Below are 19,977 nucleotides of genomic sequence, written 5' to 3'. Positions count from 1 at the left end.
AAGGAGACAGTAGCGTAGTGGTAAAGGTAGTATTAAAATGTAATGAAAGCATGCAGATGAAGCTTTAATTGCATATGTAAAGGATCCAATTCAAAATATTTTTGGTCTATCATAAATTGTGGTTTAATTCCATTTTCTGCTGAAGAATAAGACAAATTGGATGTTTTCTGGCTCAGGCTACCATAAGACCATAAGACATGGGAGCAGAATTAGGCCACTCGGCCCATCGAGTCTGCTCCACCATTCAATCATGGCTGATATTTTTCTCATTTCCATTCTCCTGCCTTTTCCCCATAACCCCTGATCCCCTTATTAATTAAGAACCTATCTATCTCTGTCTTAAAGACACTCAATGACCTGGCCTCCACAGCCTTCTGCGGCAAAGAGTTCCACAGATTCCCAACTTTGGCTGAAGAAACTCCTCCTCATCTCTGTTTTAAAGGATCGTCCCTTTAGCCTGAGGTTGTGTCCTCTGGTTCTAGTTTTTCCTACTAGTGGAAACATCCTCTCCACATCCACTCTATCCAGGCCTCGCAATATCCTGTAAATTTCAATAAGATCCCCCCTCATCCTTCTAAACTCCAATGAGTACAGACCCAGAGTCCTCAACCATTCCTCATACGACAAGCTCTTCATTCCAGGGATCATTCTTGTGAACCTCCTCTGGGCCCTTTCCAAGGCCAGCACATCCTTCCTTAGGTATGGGGCCCAAAACTGTTCACAATACTCCAAATGGGGTCTGACCAGAGCCCTATACAACCTCAGAAGTACATCCCTGCTCTTGTATTCTAGCCCTCTCGACATGAATGCTAACATTGCATTTGTCTTCCTAACTGCCGACTGAACCTGCATGTTCATCTTAAGAGAATCTTGAACAAGGACTCCCAAGTCCCTTTGTGTTTCCGATTTCCTAAGCATTTTCCCATTTAGAAAATAGTCTATGCCTCCATTCCTCCTTCCAAAGTGTGTAATCTCACACTTTTCCACATTGTATTCCATCTGCCACTTCTTTGCCCACTCTCCTAGCCTGTCCAAGTTCTTCTGCAGCCCCCCCATCTTCCTCAAAACTACCTGTCTTTCTACATATGCACTCTGAATTACTGTAAAACACATGACATGCTTTGCCATGCGAAAACACAGTGGGTGTTATTTTAACCTTTAGGAGATTTTATCCCTAAGAAAAAGGGTGAGTGGTGGCCTCCAACCCATCATTTCCAGCTTTAACAGAGATGGGTTGGGTCACAAATGCACTCTCAGAAAACAGGTTGGTCACTAAAATCTTTTAAGGATGCTGCATGGCTCCTTTGTAACTGAATTCTTACTTCTAATGCATAAAGGTCCAGATTACTGGGCTGTGGGAATCCTTGCAGCTAAAATGAGGCAAGTTCTGCCAGGGCCACTCAGCTCCACACTTAGTGCGGCCCTGGGCCAAATATGGGCAGAGGTGAGAGTGACTACCCATGACATCAAAGCAGCATTTTCCTGTATGTTGCATCAAGAAGGCCAAGCAAAATTGAAATCAATGGGAATCAGAGGAAAACTCTCCACTGATTGAAGTCAAAGGTAGATTGTTGTGGTTGTTGCAGGCCAATATACGAGCTCCAGCATTTTTAGTTGCATCATCAATGACATTCCCTCCAACTTGAGGTCAGAAGTGGGTATTTCCAGTGATGATTGTACAGTGTTCAGTACTGCTTGCAACTCCTCGATATTGAAGCAGTCTGTGCTTACAAGAAACAACATTCAGCCTTGTGCTGATAAGTGACAAGTAACATTAATGCCACACAAGTGCCAGACAGTGACCATCTCTAACAAGAGAGAGTCTAACTAAATTCACATGCAATAACGTTATTATTGATGAATCCCTCATCATCAACTTCCTGGGAAGTATCATTGACCAGAAACTTGACTAGATTATAAATACTATGGCAACAAGAACAGGCCAGAGACTGGGAATTATTCCTGGCTCCCCAAAGTCTGTCCACCATTTACTTGGACACAAGTCAGGAATGTGATGAATACTGTCCACTTGCCTGGATAAGTGCAGATGCAACAACTCAAGAAGCTTGACACCATCAACAACTCAAGAAGCTTGACAAAGCAACCTGCTTGATGTTACCCCATCAAATACCTTAAACATTTACTCTCTCTACCGCCAGCACACAGTGGAAGGAGTGTTCACCATATTCAAGATACAATGCAGCAACTTGCCAAGGCTGCTGCAAAAGACCTTCCACACCTATGACTTCCACCATCTGGAAGAACAAGGGCAGAAGATGCATGGGAAAATCACCAACTGCAAGCTCCCCTGTGAGTCACATACAAGCCTGACTTAGAACTAAATCACTGTTCTTCCCCTGTCACTGGGTCAAAATCACTCTCACCTCTCCTTTTGCCCATGTTTGGTCCAGGGCCACACTTTAGAAACTGCCTCTTTAACATCACTATGAGTGTACCTACACCAAATGGACTGCAACAGGTCAAGAATGTGACTCATGACTACTTTGGCAAAGGCAAGTGGGAATGGTTAACAAATGCCAGAGCCACTTGCATCTTATTTCCAATTCGCCCAACCTCTCTGCACTGCAACGCGAGACTTAACTAACATGTCCTTGGCTACATTCCAGACTGACAGCCGGCCAGTTTGACTGGCAATCAGGTGGGAAACTTGTTGACATTTTTGTAAAATATGTCCTGACATTACATTTAGGATTCCTGTTGAAGAAACCTCCTTGCGACCTCACCCTCCTCTTCTCTTCCTGGCCTGAATAAATATCAGGGTCAAAGATGCCACTAGTTTCTTTTTATAAATAACGAGTATTATAGAATGGTATAGTAAGCACCTTCCTATTTGAATGTATGCACTGATGTCTTTAGCATGAGTGATGTCATCAGTAGCGTGGGTTTTCGCAGGTCTAGCCTCACCATGAGGGACCATAAAGAGTAATATAGGTTTTGATGAAAAAAATATTGTATTATATATTGATTATAACTATATATCCCTTTTCTTGAGGATTCTCAAAATTCAAAAATTGTTAGGATTTGCTGAATTTACAATCTTACTTTGGGCAAGCAAGAATTGGGATTTTAGACAGGTAAACCAGAGGCACTATGCGTGTCACAACTCACAACCGGAATATGGGGGACAAATGGAGGTTTGGACTGTCAATGGATTTACTATGTTGACATAAATTCATAATGATAAATGGGAATTGCATTACTCTGACAATAATAATATACAAGCCTCTGCCAAGTGCCTGATGAATGGCAACTGAAGTCCAGTGGCTACAAAGTTAGGGCAAAAGAAAAATCTATTTCCTGTTATAGCTATTGCTGGTGGAGACTGTTTAAGAGCTTCAGTCTTCATTGTTGTATATAAAGAGGACACAAGTCGATTGAGGTTACATAGAAGCAGTAATAAGTAAGAAAAATTGGTAATTACTTTAAAATGTTTGAGGAATTTGCAATTGCTTTTTAAAAATGTTTTAAAAAAGACTTTTAAGAGTTTGTATCACTTGTAAAGGGATCAGTTGTAATTTCTGGATAAGAAATACTGATCCATTTGACCTGACGACCCTTGACCTTGAAACTACCCATAGGAAGGAAGCAGAAATACAGAGGCTATGGAACACAGACACAAAAAAGGGAACAGCTGGTGAGAGAGATTTGTGTAGATCCATATTACCACATCCTTTGGGAGCTGTGACTTCTGCCCTTGCTCTTCCAGATGAGAAGGTTCCAGAGATAGAAATTCTACTTGCAAGGACTGTGTAGCTAAAATGAGAACAATACAGGCAGGCTGGATTACCAACAAATGCTGTGAGATAGGTCTTTGATTGGCCTGTTCATTCATGCTTAATTTACACTGGTTCTGATTCAATACAAAAGTTACAAAAAGTGAAAGCTTATTGATAACTTCTTCATTTGGGGTCATTCAGTAAATTTGGTTCTTTTGGCTTATGGATCCCATGGGGATCATAACAAAACTGGGGTCTGGAGTTCAGGATGATCTGATTGAAGAGAAACTGAAATGGGTTCACTGGAACTTTTCAGCATTGAAACCAAAAACATTTCACATTTGTTTTTGCTATATTTTATTGGGATAGTGATACAATTATCTTTGAGGTTCAAATCTTTGCTGAGAGGAGCTAACTCTCAGGGACTTGAAAAAGTTGCAATAAGATGATTTATTGGTAGTGGCAGAGCATGTGGTGATTAAGGCAAGACCAGAAGCTAAGATGAACAGGATGCTTGAAATATTGGCAAGACATTTGGGCTCAAGGAAGAAAAGACTGCTTCTGTTAGTGATTGACTAGTCAGACGGAACTCCCCTACATTTTGATTTGGTGAAAGATTCTCACCTAGTACTTAAAGCGAGAATGGAATGGAGATGTACTTTGTGTCATTCAAGCAAGTTGGCACAAATATGATTTGGATGCAAGGAAACTGGGTTGTGCTCCTACAAGTGTTTTGGTAGGGAAGGTTTCAAAGCTATACTGACCTCTTTGAGCAGGGCATTTGTGTGATTATAAAGTAAAGACTGCAATATTCAGTGCTTATGAATTGGTGCCAGAGGCCTATAGGCCTCTGAGAAAGAGAACGAGCAAGGCCTATGCAGACTTTGCCAGGTAAAAGAAAATGGTGTTCGATTGGTGGTGTAGGTTGAAGGTGAAACAGAACTTCAATAACTTAGGGAGATGATGTTGGTGGGGGAAAGTGTCTATTTGGAGTTAAAGTCTTACCTGGAAGACCACTAAGTTCGTAAAATAAAGGAAACCTGTGTTTGCAGACAAATGAGTTTTTAAAATTCATTCATGGGATATAGCCATTGCTGTTTCCTAAGATAATAATGTTCTGATCAGTAAAGTTCACAACAAGCAGGGAGACTACCCCAGATTCACTGAGAATGTAAATCAGGTGTTAGAAAATTATGGATGTTTTTGCTCATATGGTGGGGCAGGCACGTTGATCATCATTCTTAGGAATTCAGAGCGACTGTTGGCCAATAATTGACTTTCTCCCAGATAGTTCAATTAATACTGAGGTATTAGTTCAGGGGCTCAACAGAGGCTTGTGGGGAAGTACCGGTGTCGTGGTATTGTCAGTGGACTAGTAATTCATCGCTCTGGGGACTCGGGTTTGAATCCCACCACAACAGATGGTAAGATATGATTTCAATAAAAATCTGGAATGATGACCGTGAAACCATTGTTAGCTGTCGTAAAAACCCATCTGGTTCGCTAATGTCTTTGAGGGAAGGAGATCTGCCATCCTTATCTGGTCTGGCCTACATGTGATTCCAGTGGACTCTTAAATGCCTCTGAAATGGTCCTAGCAAGCCAGAGTTCAAGGGCAATTAATGACGGACAATAGTCTAGTCAGAGACGCACACATCCCATAAATGAGTACCATGCCTTTGTACTGGATTGATTTAAAATGTGACATAATCACAGGTCCTATTATTGTTGGTGTTGCTTCCAGTTTGCCCATGGAAAGTGTGATTATTTGTTGGAAAACAGCTTGACTGGGGGAAGGTACTGGTGTCCCACAGTTTTAGAAAAGCCACCCGAGATTGCTGAGACAGGCTTTACAGGAGGAATTTCCCGAGATAGAACTATAGAAACCCTACAGTGCAGAAAGAGGCCATTTGGCCCATTGAGTCTGCACCGACCACAAGCCCACCTAGGCCCTACCCCCATATCCCTACATATTTACCTGCTAATCCCTCTAACCTTCACATCTCAGGACACTAAGGGGCAATTTTAGCACGGCCAATCAACTTAACCCGCACATCTTTGGACTGTGGGAGGAAACCGGAGCACCCAGAGGAAACCCACACAGACACGAGGAGAATGTGCAAACTCTACACCGACAGTGACCCAAGCCGGGAATCGAACTCAGGTCCCTGGAGCTGTGAAGCAGCAGTGCTAACCACTGTGCTACCATGCCGCCCAGAGATATTCTTGGATTGTGTTGAAACTAGGGCCCAGCCTTATGGGACTCAGCTAGAGGACGCAGATTCAGTTATTGAGAAGGACAACTCAATGGTCTGGTTGGTTGAAATTTTTCTAAGGACTTGGATGAGTGTGATAGTGAATTGTTTAGCAGATCCACCTTAGTTAAGATCCAACAGGCAGCCCCTAATCTAAGGAGCTTGCCTCAGGCAATGTGTTTTGAGGCAGAGGTTGAAAAGGTTATTACATCAAGAATCACATTTTAATGAGGAAGTGGAGGCCTCCCCAGAAGCTAGCTGATGAGGATTGAGCTGTAGAACACCAAATGGTTGTCCCTTAGTGCTGCCAGAGAGGTTGAGGATTGGCCATGCTGTTCCAATTGCAGGTCATGTGGGTATTCAGACGAGTATTTTGATAAATTTTTATTGGCTAAAGCAGAGTAAGGATGTTGATTTCTGTAAGGCACGTCATCCTTGTCAAGTGGTTGGGAAGTCTCAGCCTCCAATCATCCTGATTCTGGCATTTGATGAACCCTTCAGCAGGGTTCTAGTGGATTGTGTGGGACCCTTACCAAAGAGGAAATCAGGCCATAGGTGTCTCATGACCATCCTGGATTTGTCCACCCAATTTCTGGAGGCAATACTGTTTAAATGATCACCGTGAAAATGGTGACCAGCAAATTGATCTGGTTTTTCATGAGATATGGGTTGCCAAAAGAAATTCAATTGGACCAGGGGTCAATTTTTATGTTAAGGGTGTTCCAAGGGGTCATGTGTAATTAAAGATCTGAGGCAGTTCAAGTCAGCTGCTTATCACTCAAAATCTCAATGTTTAGGTATCTCTGGAGAGATACAATCAGACCTTGAAGACTATGATTAAGGCTTATTCTCTCAAATACTATTAAGGGATATCATTTGTTATTCACGACTGGAGACTCACCAAATCAGTCAACGGGTTTTAGTTTCTTCGAATTGGTCCATAGCTATGAGGTTAGGGGGCTCCCTTAAGCTTATTAAGGAGAGATTCTTAGCCTGGGAGGAGATCAACCTCCTCAATTATGTATCTAAGTTCCAGGAAAGGCTCTCAAAAGTTTAAGGTGGCTAGGGAACACCTTGAGGTTTCTCAACAATTAATGAAAGCACAAGTGGACAGAGCTACAACGGCACATCATTTTGCTCTATGAGATAAGGTGTTAGTACCTTTGCTGGTGAGTCGTTGCAGGCTGGATTTAGTGGGCTTTACTGTATCCAAAGGAAATTCAGAGAGATAAATTCAGTGAATACCCCAGACCAGAGAAAGAAAAAAAAGTGTCATGTAAGTATGCTAAATAGGTATTATGAGCATGAACCTAATCAGCCAGTAGGCATAGTACAAGTTATAGACCATACAGAAAATGTTGCTGATGTCCCAAGATTACCCAACCAATGAGTCTGAGAGCCCTCAGATTGAGTCTTCTGTGGTGACATTGGTGAACAAAAAGCTATTGGAGGTCAGTTTAGGTCAGTTGGCTGGACAGCTGGTTCATGATGCAGAGCGATGCCAATTCCCATACCGGCTGAGATTATTCATGAAGGTTGCCTTCTCAACCTTGCCTCTCGCCTGAGGTGTGATGATCCTCAGGTTAAATCACCACCAGTCAGCTCTCCCCTTAAAAGGGGAAAGCAGTTTATGGTCATCTGGGACAATGACGACTTTACTTTTATTGGAGGCTCTGGGTGCTATACACCAATTACCTGAGGACCAATAGAAAGACATAATTGCACTATTGAAGGGAAATAAACCAGTATGTACAGACCAGCCAGGTTGTACATCTCTGGCTATCCATGAGATTGATGTAGGAGAAGCAGAACCAACTAAGCAAAAGCCCTATAACCTAGATCCATGCAAAGCGCCCTAGGTAAGACAGGAGGTTAAATTTATGTTAGATAACAATATAAGTGAACCCAACCAAAGGAGTTGGAGGTCCCTTGTAGTACTGGAATCAGATTGATTCCAAAGATAAAAAATGCTGGAAAATCTCAGCAGGTCTGACAGCATCTAAGGAGACAGAATAGAGCCAATGTTTCCAGTCAGGATCCTGACTCCTTCATTCCTCCTTGAATACAAAAAGGAATAATCCATTTGTACTCATTGGATGTCATACTAGCCTAATAAGAAGATAGGTCTATTACTGTTCCTACATTCCTTGGGATTATTTAATAGCCATGTGATTTTTTTTCACATGCTTCATTGCACCTATGTTTCAAGAAATATTTTAAGAAGTCTAACACCACCAGGTTAAAGTCCAACAGGTGGACTTCCAGTCATTATTCATCTAAATTGAGTTTGTGTCTTTGTGCCCTGTTTGTGATCAGAACTCCCATCCACCTGACGAAAGGACAGCCTGTTCCGAAGGCTAGTGGCTTTTGCGACCAAATAAACCTGTCGGACTTTAACCTGGTGTTAAAGGTGTTCCAAGAAGTCATGTGTAATTAAATAAATCAAATGCCAGACTGTGTTTACCCCAGTCCAACGCCGGCATCTCCACATCAAGAAATATTTGCCATTTCTATTAAACCTAATTTTTGTTTTAGTTCTCCTGATTAGTCTTTAAATCCACTTTATTGTTGCTTTCTTGGTCCACAATTGGGGTTATTTTTTGACTTATGCCTGAATTACTTCCATTGTTGTTCATATGGATTTTTCTATTACTGTTTCTCTAGTGGCACATTTTAATTCTCTACACTTTGTACCACCTTTAGAAATATTTTTCTTCTAAGATATGCTCTTTTAAGTTATGTTCTCCAGTTTGATCTCAGCTCCCTCAATGCTTACCTTCCAAAAGCTGATTGATTCATAGATTTCTTCCTCACACTTTAATCTATATAAAACATGTCTCACTTTATTACTATTAGGCCTAGATAACCAAGTACAACTTCAGATAAAGGGCTAATCCCTTTTCAAATTTGTTGTTTCTATCTTGATGAAGAAATTGTGTCCTTATACATCTATTCAATCCATTCATTCACTTTATTATTCAACCAGGTCTCCTTGTGATGCCAATAATAGCAAAAACTCCTCCCCTATCAAGAAGCTCCAGGTTTCCATTGTATTCCCAAGATATTCCAGCAGAACTCAAGCCAAAGATAGCTCTGTCACCCTGTCCTCAAATCTGAGGCAACCTTTCTCTTTACATAACAAGTGACTATTTTTGTGGAAGGTCAGCAAATGGCTCGCAATCTTCTTATGTGTCCCATTCACATGTGAAGGTAAAGAGTCAAATTCTTTATGTCATAATTATTACTTAACTAGTCATCTTGTATCTTACAGGTTCATGTTACCTCCTGATTAGCATTGTGGGATTTTTAACAGATCAGCAGTCATTTGTCTTGCGGCCTATCTTGCCAGCTTAAAACCGCCTAACCTCACTAAATTCACTTTATGATTTTTGCTAGTCTGCTCCTCCTCTGTCTTCATCTAGGATAGACTGAACTTCTGGCTTGCTGAGCAGTTCATTCTTGGAACAATGTGAGACATCTCACTTGCTCACCAATTTAATGGTATTCTTTCAATCATGAGTCCATAAAACAATTATCACCTATGCCTAACTGCTTGAGAGTTTACATTCTAGATTAAGAAACGGTTTTCTTAAAGCATCTGGAGCTATTTTCACAATCACCTCCCTTAACGTTAAACAAACTGTTACAACCTACCATACAAGCCACAATTAACTATTTCTCTACCAGTACTGCCTGAACAAAGAACAAAGAACAATACAGCACAGGAACAGGCCCTTCAGCCCTCCAAGCCCGCGCCGCTCCCTGGTCCAAACTAGACCATTCTTTTGTATCCCTCCATTCCCACTCCGTTCATATGGCTGTCTAGATAAGTCTTAAACGTTCCCAGTGTGTCCGCCTCCACCACCTTGCCTGGCAGCGCATTCCAGGCCCCCACCACCCTCTGTGTAAAATATGTCCTTCTGATATCTGTTTTAAACCTCCCCCCTTCACCTTGAACCTATGACCCCTCGTGAACGTCACCACCGACCTGGGGAAAAGCTTCCCACCGTTCACCCTATCTATGCCTTTCATAATTTTATACACCTCTATTAAGTCTCCCCTCATCCTCCGTCTTTCCAGGGAGAACAACCCGAGTTTACCCAATCTCTCCTCATAACTAAGCCCCTCCATACCAGGCAACATCCTGGTTCTCTGCATTCTCTTAATTTCTTAAAATATTCTCTATATACTGAGGCATTAAATCATCTTTCCTGAGGATAATATGTCTTACAATATCTTAGTCTATGCAATTGGCAAGATCAACACAAAATACCATTAGTGTTTTTAACTCTTTAAAAATTAAGACTTAGGTCTGATTTAATAAATGCTTTCACAATCAGGATTTGAAGCCTGTGCATTTTGAGTTCAATGGAGCATACCGTACCCGGTCTTCTAGGCCTAGGGTTGGTCAAAGACTCTGACATTGGTCTTACGTTGCTTTGTTCTTGGTATTCGTTGAGGAGGACTAGAGGCAGCCAGATGTGACAGGTCTTCACCAACCCCCAGGCCTAGGTTTCTCTTTATTAGGGCTTCAGGCCAACAACATTGCGGAGGTGCAAAGGCTTCGTTGAAACTCTGGGTGGATCCTGGATGTTGCTCAATGCTCCCGTCATGGTTTTGAACTTTTCAAGCTCCGTGGATGGTTATATGACCCTGCAGTTCATCACTAATCCTAAACTTTGTTCCCTTCTGACTATACTCTTGATTTTGTGGTATTGGGTGGGTTTCTACCAAAGAAATTCTAAATGTCGAATTTGCATAAAGACTGGAGTAAATCCCACTGGGTTTTTCAATGGGATTTTCAAAATGAATCTCTCACTTTCTGTGCACTGCAGAGTGCACTAGTGTGATTCATGTGAAAAAGCTGTGGATGGGGCCTATTCCCGCTGGAGAGGCCAGAAGTATAAAGCTGAGATCGGCACATGCACAGAAACCCCGCATTGAAGGCCTCCCGATCGCTGGCCAGTACAGCAAACACCCAATCGCTGTCCCCTGCCCCTCCTCTTCCCCCCTCCCCAATGCTTAGCCCCAATTGCTGGCCTCCCTCCCCCTGTCACTGATCCCTCCGCAGAGTGGCAGCAGGACCCCCCACTTTCACCAATTCCCCTCCCTCCTCCCCCCCGGCCCCACCTCAAAAGGCCTTGCCCCCCTGGCACTGCCCAATGGGCAGTGCCAAGGAGCTGATGGCACCAGAAATCTGGCGGCGGGAGACTCATGAAGGCTGTGGCGCCCAGTGAGAAGCCCGCTAAATGGCTCCGCTTGTGTCTCCCAGTGCAGCGGGCTGGGGGAATCGCCCCCATTGTCTTTTATCCTGAAAGAGGTGAATGACAGAGGCATTATTTCATCTGTTAACTTGTGAAAATCAGGATTTTTTTCTCTTTGATTGTAATCGTCCACTGGCATGCTGTGATGGTGGAATGAAAGAGGCACTTAGTTTAATGTGCATTACTGTTTGCATTCCACCTTGGTTTTGATGTATGTACCAGGGGAGTTTGGGTGGGTAAGGGGGTCTGTCCATGCTGCTTTTGACCGTGTCAAATTCTAATTCTTGGGTTTCAGTCTTTGCAATATAAAGATATTTCCTTGTCTGGGGATTGTTTGGAGGTATCCTTTCTATTGGGGAGCATGCTGAGTTGGTTGTATGACATGAGGGTTGTGTGGTATTTACTTTTTTTACAAAAATGTTGCAATCCTTGCATTTACACTGAGGGAGTACATTTTTGGTAGCCTTCACTTTATAGATAAGATGAGTAGCTCCACAGCAGGGTAACAGGTATGTGGTTTGGTATAGAGGTTTGTTTATTTATTAGTATCACAAGTAGCTTACATTAACACTGCAATGAAGTTACTGTGAAAATCGCCTAGTCACCACACTCTGGTGCCTGTTCGGATACACTGAGGGAGAATTTATCATGGCCAATGCACTTAACCAGCACACCTTTCAAACTGTGGGAGGGAACCTATACAGACATGGGGAGAACATGCAGACTCCACACAGTCACCCAAGCCGGGGATCGAATCCAGGTCCCTGGCGCTTTGAGGCAGCAATGCTAACCACTGTGCCACCCTTGTATGGTCTTATAGGTTGTCACTGTGGGTGAGGAAAACTCTGTTAGAGCTAATGAATCTCCCACTTTGTACTTTTGTTATTTTGGGATTAAAGAATCCTTGCTTGTCTCCAATGAAGGTACAGACTGATCATGTATCCTGGGAGGGGCTGGGTTCTTTTTTTTCTGTTGTTGATGCCTCTGGTGTTGTTGGAGAGGGGGGAAATATTTACTGGTGCACTCTCAGGTGCAGTCGGCTAATCGTTGGATATCTAGCCTTTCTTGGCTTGGTCTTCTATATTTACATGGCTGTGCAGGGTGTGATAGTAATTACGTGGCTCATGGAATGTACAGTGAGTAATCTTCAATTGGAGATTAGACTGGATGGAGAAGTAGGTTGCCCTTCTCCAAGTGACCTTATATAAGGATTTTCAGATTGCCCTCCTTCTTGAAGCTTGGGCTCCCCTTGGGAGAGGTGGGGGAACTGTATCCTGTTGTTTATGAGGTTATGTTGTCCTGTTCCTCGTATCCTTTTTGAAAAAGTGTACACTGCTAACCACATCTGGTGTCTATTGGCTAATCCTGATGTTCCTGTCTCTGGGGTTTCCTTTCTTTATGTGGGCTGGTGAGGTGCTGATACAGGCTCTGATTTGTTATATTTAATTCCAGAGGGTTTCCTTTAGCTTATTGAAATGAGGAGAATTGTATCTCTCCCCAAGATATCCTGTTGATGGGTGTCTTGACAAGTTAGGTCTTGATTAGTTGTATTTCACTCCATAAGGGATCCCGCATATTGTGTAGCTCTGTTATCCTGTGCAAGAGGGCATGCACCATGGTGACGTGCTCATGGCTTAATCCTGTTATCCTGTGATTTCCCCCACTCTATCTGGTATCCTTTCATTATCTGTACAAAAGGAGACACCGACTACAACAATTACGATGATTGATAATCTGAACTACTTGTACGAGTATTTCCTGGTTTTTTCTGTATTAATATATGGAATGATAATCACTCTGTACTGTCCTAGATTTTGGGGATTTGTTGCAACTTGTGGTAAAATGGAAAACCCTCAATAAAAACATTCATTAAAAAGCATTACAGATCAGGATTAGTCCGGGTTCAATCAATGGTTCATGTAATGCTAATGCTCTACACATGCACAGTTAAAACCTGGAAATCCCAAAGTTGATCCCCTGCTGCTCCACAGCCTTTGCTATTTCAGTCTTCACTGATGGAATCTACATAGTCATCACTTTAATGGCACGAACGCAAGATTACATGCACAACAAAGACTTATGAAAATGTTGAGGCTTGTAGAATGAGGAATAACTGAGTCCTTGATGGCATAGTAGTGAAAATTATTGCTAAGAAAACTCTGACCTGAAAAGTTAGTAAGTGTGGAATCTCATACCCTTAGAACAAAAGTTTTGCATTTTCCGGTGAGGATTTTTCAATCTAATTGATTGATGATCCTCCATGCTCCTTGACCTACTGAGAGATATCATATGTCCCTTCCAGCGGGTATCGCATTGGATTACATGCCCAAAAGCTAGAAATTTTCACTGACAAACCTGTCAATAGCCTCTGGGCAACTGTACCTGAGGTGAACAGTGAAAGCCTTTCCTTTGATACTCAAATCAAAATCCAGGCTTCTATCCATTCAACATCGCAACAAAACTTTGTTGCCATGTGATTTGAATTTAGATTTAGAGAATTACATTTTACCACAGATGTACAAGTACCATCTCAAATACATTTTATTACCCGTTGTAAATTTTCCTTTCCTAGTTCGTGTTGTCTGGAAAGTCGTGCTTCCTCCTGCTGTGCATTCTGCACAATTGCTTTCTCCATGTCATTTTGTGCTGCTCCAGCTTTGGCTTCTGCCTCTGTTGCATATCTTTTTGCCATCTCTCGTTCATACTCATCTTTTGATTGTCTAGGGAAGATTTAGAAAAGCACATGTCTAAAATTAAATATACATTTCTTAGGTAACAGTAGTTCTGACCCAAATTACATTTTCAGTAAGACACTAGAATCTTGGGGACGAAAGGAATGAGATTTTAAGAGGTTTTTAATCCTCTGCGGCATAGCATCTCCTTCCTGTATTCTTCAGATAATGATGTGGAGATGCCGGCGTTGGACTGGGGTGAACACAGTAAGAAGTTTAACAACACTAGGTTAAAGTCCAACAGGTTTATTTGGTAGCAAAAGCCACACCTTTTGGCTTTTGCTACCAAATAAACCTGTTGGACTTTAACCTGGTGTTGTTAAACTTCTTCAGATAACGGCAGGTGACATAAGTGGTAAGACTATGTGAAAACAACAGATCAAAATTTTATTTTAAAGAAACGTTTAAAACAGTTTCATCTTTAGGACACAAGACTTCTTTAAAATTACCCTTGTCTAGAATAACTGATATATTGAAAATGACACAAAATGGGCTGGATTAAGCAAACCTGCATATGGCAGCCAAATACAGAGGCAAGGGTTGGGGGAAGGCTTTCCCAGTCAATTCCGATGGCCATTTTGATTGCTGAGGATAATGTGGCAGGTCGCAATTCAATGCGCCCTGAAAATGATGTTAGGTTCATTCAGCCTTTTAAATGCCTGTCTCAATTTTGAATTTCCCAGAGTTCGAAATCTTCAGCAAGGTGCATGGGTTTTTGAAGTCTGTACAAAACATGATGGTCAATCAATTTGTAAATCTTTGGGGAAGCCCATATTGGAGTTGGGAATCTTTTGTTAGATAAGCTTATACAGTGATGCTGTATGCTAAATCAAGTATGTTTTAATGCTATTATTGATCATAAGACTCTGTCCTTAAATGGTAAGTGACCATTAAATTGATCAGCACTGTCTAAATGTTCAGATGCAATAGAGTACTTTCTCCAGTATTAAAGGACTCGTATGCATTCTCAACAGTATTGGGAATCATATATTAATGTGCCATCTGAAGTCTGTGTTTTACCTTTTACATTAATTTAAAGTTCAAGCACCTTTTGAGCCTTTGAAAAAACTGAACAGGAGAGTATTAAATTATTTGCTCCTTTAGTGTGTGATTGATACAGCAGTCACACTAATATGAACAACATTCACTCAATATATATTCAACATCACTGTTGATTCCCCGCCAGTAAACCGTCTCTATAGCAAGATTTCTGCTACATTCAATCCCCAAATGCCCTTGATGTAATTAGGTTAGAATCTCGGAATGCAGAGCTTCATGTATCAGGACAGAGTACAAGAATGAGATAGAGAATCTGGTGAACTGGTGCAGCGACAATAATCTCTCCACAATCAACAAAATGAAGAAGATTGTCATCGACTTCAGAAAGCGTAGTGGAGAACATGCCTCTGTCTACATCAATAGGGACAAAGTACAAATGGTCGAGAGCTTCAAGTTTTTAGGTGTCCAGATCACCAACAACCTGGTCCCCCCCATGCTGACACTAGAGTTAAGAAGCCCACCAACGCCTCTATTTTCTCAGAAGACTAAGGAAATTTGGCATGTCAGCTACGACTCTCACCAACTTTTACAGATGCACCATTGAAAACATTCTTTCTGGTTATATCACAGCTTGGTATGGCTCCTGCTCTGCCCAAGACCGCAAGAAACAACAAAAGGTTGTGAATGTAGCCCAATCCATCACGCAAATCAGCCTCCCATCCATTGACTACACTTCCCGCTGCCTCGGAAAAGCAGCCGGCATAATTAAGGACCCCACGCACCCCAGACATTCTCTCTTTAACCTTCTTCCGTCAGGAAAAAGATATAAATATTTGAGGTCACATACCAACCAACTCAAGAACAGCTTCTTCCCTGCTGCCATTGGACTTTTGAATGGACCTACCTTACATTAAGTTGATCTTTCTCTACACCCCAGCTATGACTGTAACACTACATTCTGCACTCTCTCGTTTTTTCTCTACGAACAGTATGCTTTGTCTGTATAGCACAAAACAATACTTTTCACTGTATATTAATACATGTGACAATAATAAATCAAATCAAATGTTTCTCTTCAAAAAAATATTCCTCAGGATATAACCAGCTCATCTTGATTTAATCAGAAACAGCGTAGATTTTTTATTTACTTCCTGTCTGGTGTCATAAGATCATAAAATACAGGAGCAGAATTAGGCCCATCAAGTCTGCTCTGCCATTCAAACATGGCTGATATGTTTCTCAACCCCATTCTCCTGCCTTTACCCCATAACCCTTGATCCCCTTACCAATCAAGAACCTATCTATCACTGTCTTAAACTCAATGATCGGGCCTCCACAGCCTTCTGAAGCATTGAATTCCAGATTCACCATCCTCTGGCTGAAGAAATACCTCCTCATCTCGGTTATAAAGGGTCATCCCTTTATTTTGAGGCTGTCCCCTGGGTTCGGATCCCTTCAGGCTATCCTTCCACAATTACCTTCCACAACAATAATAGAGGAGGGTTATGTGCCATCTGTTATGAGCAGCCTGCTCAGGATGTCTGATGTGAATATTTTGCTGCCCTGTTTGTGTCAGGCATTATAATCATACCCCTGAATCTTCACAAAAAGCCTCTTCAACCATAGAGAATCACTTGTAAGTGGTTTGCACTTTATGGTTTCAAGTGGCTTATGGTCAGTTTCCACAGTGAAGTCCTTTCCAAAAAGGTGGTGTGAAACCTGGTTATGCCAAAGACCATGGCTAAAGTCTCACGCTCAATCTTGGAATAATTAGCTTGGATATGTGACAGACTCTTTGATGCAAAGGCAATTGGTTTCTCTTCTTGCACAATTCATGCGTCCAATCCATTCTGGGATGCATCACTTCTAAAATGGTCTCTTTGGTAGGATTGTAGTATTGAAACAGGCAGCATGATGGCATAGTGGTTAGCACTGCTGGCTCTGGTTCGATTCCAGCCTTGGGTGACTGTCTATGTGGAGTTTGCATGTTCTCCCCGTGTCTACGTGTGTTTCTTCCAGGTGCTCCGGTTTCCTCCCACAGTACGAAGATGCATAGGTTAGCCATGGTAAATGTATGGGTTTTTGGATAAGGTCTGGGTAAGATGTCTTTTGGAGAGTCAGTGTAGACTCGATGGGCTGAATGGCCTCTTTCTGAACTGTAGGGATACTATGATCTAACGGTTCAATAATGGTTATTTTAAAGACTTAAAACACTTGCTGGTGTTTGGATGCATCTTAGAAATCATAGAAACCCTACAGTGCAGAAGGAGGCCATTCGGCCCATCGAGTCTGCACCGACCACAATCCCACCCAGGCCCTACCCCCACATATTTTACCCGCTAATTCCTCTAACCTATGCATCTCAGGACTCTAAGGGGCAATTTTTTTTTTAACCTGGCCAATCAACCTAACCCGCACATCTTTGGACTGTGGAAGGAAACCGGAGCACCCGGAGGAAACCCACGCAGACACGAGGAGAATGTGCAAACTCCACACAGACAGTGACCCGAGCCGGGAATCGAACCCGGGACCCTGGAGCTGTGAAGCAGCAGTGCTAACCACTGTGCTACCGTGCCGCGCAGCAGTTCTCAGAGAGATCGCTCGCTCAGCAAAATTAGCGCTATCGGGGGTCAAAATGTTGAACAACCCTAGGCAGCTTTATAAATCTTTCTGGTCCTGGGGAATTGGCATGGCTCTAACCTTGTCTATTTAGTCTGGGTCTGGTGCATTCCTGTGGTGGCTTACATCAACCCAAAGGAGTTGATGTGCCCAACATTGACCTGGCACTTCTTGCTATTAAGTATGAGACTCTTCCAACAAGCAGCCAGCATTAGGAAAGGCTAATTTCAGTCGTGTTCTACCTTCGTCCACCCCATCACCACAACGTTGTCGACTATATACAGTCTAGGACATTTTCAGTTATTCTGTCCATCTATTGTTGGAACATGTCACAAAGAGGGAGAGGGGTGCAGAAGGTGCAAAACATTGAAGCCCAGAGGCTCGGGAGGTCAAGTTCTCATTGTTGTCCAGACTGAGCAGCCAGAGCCCAGGTCTGAAAGACCAGCTTTTTAAAAAGTAGAATTGTCAGTGTTGACAGTTCAGATTTTCTTTTAAAGCCAGCCAACCACAAAGCTGCCTGAAGGTACTTCCTGCTTTCAGCAACTGTCAGATCTTTTGTAAAGCAATGCTGCATTGATACAATAAAGGATTTGATTTGTCAGTTGTACTGGGATACAGTGAAAGGTATTATTTCTTGTGTGCTATACAGGCAAAACATACCTTTCACAAAGTACATAGCAGAAAAGGTTAGGGTGCAGAATATAGTGTTGCAGTTACAGGTAGAGTGAAGAGAAAGATCAGCTTAATATATGACAGGATCATTCAAAAATCTGATGACAGCAGGGAAGGTTTCTTGAATCTGAACTGAAACATATATATATATACACACACCATGAGTACAGGAGCACATTGCACACTTTCTGCCCTTTGTCTACACCTGCAACTTTTGGGTCATATGAGAGGTGATATTACTTCCTTCAGTGATTCTCTATTTGAAGTGATCCCACAACACAGGGGGCAAAGAATGGGTAGTGAGGGGGCTAAGGGGTGAAGGCTCAGGGGTCAAACAGTTAGGAGTAGAACTGGCCTATGTCCCAACAAACTGAGGCAAGCTTTCTAAACTACCTGCTTCAGCAGCCACCCATTTCCTTTCCCACCTCATAGCTGCTTTGAGAGGCAGAAACGGCCCCAACACCAGCTCGATACCGACTCCCAAAGGAGAAAATGTGTGTGTTGGTTTATACAGGAGGCAAGGTTGGGACTTGCAATTCCTGGCTCTAGCATAGAGATCCAACCCAAAATGTCTACATCACATCCATAAATCATTGGTATCGTATTTAAGTTCATCCTTTTTTAATTCCATTAATTTCATTTTAAATGTAGGAATGCATCAGCAACAACAAAGCATGACATAATTGGGGACATCAATTAATTTTAACTTTCTAAATAGTAGATAGGTAGAGGCAGTTGAAATCCAAAGAACATGTGGGTTCAGGTACATAGATATTAAATTATCATAAACAGGCAGAGAAAATAATCAAGAATCTAACAGCAAATTAGATAACTAGAATACTAGGGAGTAGATGTCACGAATGAGCAACAGAAAACCCTAAGCTCCAGTTAGACGAGACCTGGGGAAAAAAGTATCTTAAATATGAGACGAACCTTTGTTTCCAAAAGTCCCACAATAAAGAGCCCATTTTTTAGCAATGTCTGGTCAAATCACTCCCCATCCTGCCTCTATAACAAAGAGTAGAACACAACCCAGTAATCTTTGGTACTCTCTGCCGAATGTGAATGATAACTGCCATTACTAAAATGGTGAAATTCTTAATTTCATTGCTTCTAGTCCCCCCACTCCATTTTTTTAGGTTTATGGCCAATATTCTGGTGTATGTCCAATTTCAAAATGGCTGTTGGTTCTCCATCACAAGTACATTCATAAAGTTAGAAATCATAGAAACCCTCCAGTGCAGAAGGAGGCCATTCGGCCCATCGAGTCTGCACCGACCACAATCCCACCCAAGTCCTATCCCCACATATTTACACCACTAATCCCTCTAACCTACGCATCTCAGGACTCTAAGGGGCAATTTTTAACCTGGCCAATCAACCTAACCCGCACATCTTTGGAAGAAAACTTTCTGCTCCAAAAATATTTGCTGCAAAGCAAAGGACAATGGGCACATACCAATTCAAAGACCACAATGTCAGGAAGTGGTCCTTTTCTAACAGAAAATAGGGACACTCCATGGTATGATAGATTCAGCTATCTAAAAATTTAGGTCCCAACGTCCTTTAAACTAACAAAACTAGAGTTGAGCTAAAGATACTTTACATCATAGGTGTGAAGTACAACACGTTATTTCTTTATCAGATGAAAACCTATAAACAAATGTTATTTTTCCCTGCTTTCTAAAACAATCAGTTT

General features: G+C 42.1%; 1 protein-coding gene across 2 annotated transcripts in view; it reads right to left on the bottom strand.

The window, feature by feature from the left end:
• cfap36 (cilia and flagella associated protein 36) overlaps nucleotides 1-19,977 on the bottom strand; it is a 94,238-nt gene that overhangs the window by 30,601 nt on the left and 43,660 nt on the right. For both annotated transcript variants that reach the window (XM_078229891.1, XM_078229890.1), the window contains exon 6: nucleotides 13,805-13,976. In XM_078229891.1, coding sequence (XP_078086017.1) covers nucleotides 13,805-13,976 — 172 coding nt within the window. The remainder of the gene's footprint in view (nucleotides 1-13,804; nucleotides 13,977-19,977) is intronic.

This window comes from Mustelus asterias, chromosome 15, assembly GCF_964213995.1.
Source record: "Mustelus asterias chromosome 15, sMusAst1.hap1.1, whole genome shotgun sequence".
Taxonomy (NCBI): Eukaryota; Metazoa; Chordata; class Chondrichthyes; order Carcharhiniformes; family Triakidae; genus Mustelus; species Mustelus asterias.
The sequence above is the reverse complement of the archived record's forward strand: the minus strand, read 5'-3'. Positions and strand labels throughout refer to the sequence as shown.